This window comes from Parus major, chromosome 10, assembly GCF_001522545.3.
Source record: "Parus major isolate Abel chromosome 10, Parus_major1.1, whole genome shotgun sequence".
NCBI lineage: Eukaryota > Metazoa > Chordata > Aves > Passeriformes > Paridae > Parus > Parus major.
The window spans coordinates 1609245-1610759 of record NC_031779.1 but is presented as its reverse complement, the minus strand read 5'-3'; the positions used below and the strand labels follow the sequence as shown (position 1 = coordinate 1610759).

General features: G+C 64.2%; 1 protein-coding gene across 1 annotated transcript in view; it reads left to right on the top strand.

Moving 5' to 3' along the window:
* PML (PML nuclear body scaffold) overlaps window positions 1-1509 on the top strand; it is a 4379-nt gene extending 2870 nt beyond the window's left edge. Inside the window, exon 2 of the mRNA XM_015638397.2 lies at window positions 244-1509. Within this exon, the coding sequence (XP_015493883.2) occupies window positions 244-1407 (1164 nt within the window). The 3' untranslated portion in view covers window positions 1408-1509. The remainder of the gene's footprint in view (window positions 1-243) is intronic.
* Window positions 1510-1515: the final 6 nt, after the last annotated feature.

Here is a 1515-nt window from a genome sequence, read left to right as displayed (position 1 = left end):
CACCCCAAACCCCCCGTCCCAAACGCCCCTCCCGCTCGGGGGAGGTTTTTGGGGTGCGGAATCTCTGGGGGTGGGCCCCGCCCCGGGTTGGGTTTTTTTTTTGGCTCCCCCAAATATTTGTTTGGGGAAGGGGGAGGGGCTTGGCCGCGCTGCCGAGCGGGGGGAGCGCCCGGGAGGACACCTGGTGACACCTTGGGGACATCTTGGGGACACCTCTGGGGACAGGGCTGGTGCTGGGGACAGCTCTGCCGGGAGGGGTTTGGGGTCGCTGTCAGGGGGGTTTTGGGGTCGCTGCCGGGGGGGTTTGGGGTCGCTGCCAGGGGTGTCCCCGCTTTTCCCTCTGTCGGGGCAGGAAGGGCGGTGGCGGCCCCAAAACCCTTTTGCTTTCGCTTCCACCTCGGCGCGGGGGCGGTTTGGAAATCCCGAATTGCAGGAAGAGCTCGGGGAGGGTGGAGCGAGCGCAGAAGCCCGAGCCCGATTCCTGGGGCCCATCCCACGGGGGAGAGCATTCCCTCCTCATCCTCCTCAGATGGAGACGGAACTGGAGACGGAAGCGAGGCCCCGTCAGCACCGGGACCCTTCGCGGACGCCGCCGCCCCGCCTCGGGAGGAGGAGGAGGATGAGGATGAGGATGATGGTGAGGATGACGAGGATTTCCAGTTCCTGCTGTGCGAGGGCTGCGGGCAGGACTCGGCTCACCCCCGGCTGCTCGGCTGCCTGCACACGCTGTGCCCCGGCTGCCTGAGCGATGCCAAGCAGTGCCCGCGCTGCCAGGGGGCCGCGGCCGCCCCGGCCGTGGATAACCTGCTCTTCAGCAACCTCCGGAGCCGCCTGGAGCTCTGGAAGCAGATCCGCAGCTCCCGCGGGCCCTGCTGCGGCCGCTGCCGCGCCGAGGAGGCGCTGGTGTGGTGCGAGGAGTGCGAGGAGTTCCTGTGCGGCCGCTGCTCCGAGGAGCACCGCTGGTGGCACAAGAAGAAGGAGCACAGGTTCCTCAAGGTGGAGGAGCTGCGGGCGGGCTCGGCGCGGAGCTTCCTGCGGGACACCAAAACCTCCTGCAGCCTCTTCTGCTCCTCCAGCAGCCACCCCCAGGAGAGCCGCGTCTGTAGGTGGGTGTCCTGCCCCGAGATCGTCCCCAGTCCCAAATTCCAAATCCTGTGCCCAAATCCCGTCCTGATCCCAAACATTGTCCTGTCCCCAAACCTCGTCTGTCCCCAAATCCAATCCATCAGGATGTTGAGAACACTCACTGTCCTGTACCTAAATCCCCTTCTGTCCCTAAACCTCATCCTGCTCCCAAATCCCATCCTGTTCCTAAACCTCGTCCTGTCCCCAAACATTGTCCTGTCCCCAAATCCCCTCCTGTCCCTAAACCTCATCCTGTTCCCAAATTCCAAATCCTGTCCCTAAATCCCATCCTGTTCCCAAGATTAGTCCCATCCCCAAACCTCATCCTGTCCCCAGATCCCATCCCGATCTCATTGTCCTGTCCCCAAGCCTAAATCCCATCCTGTCCCC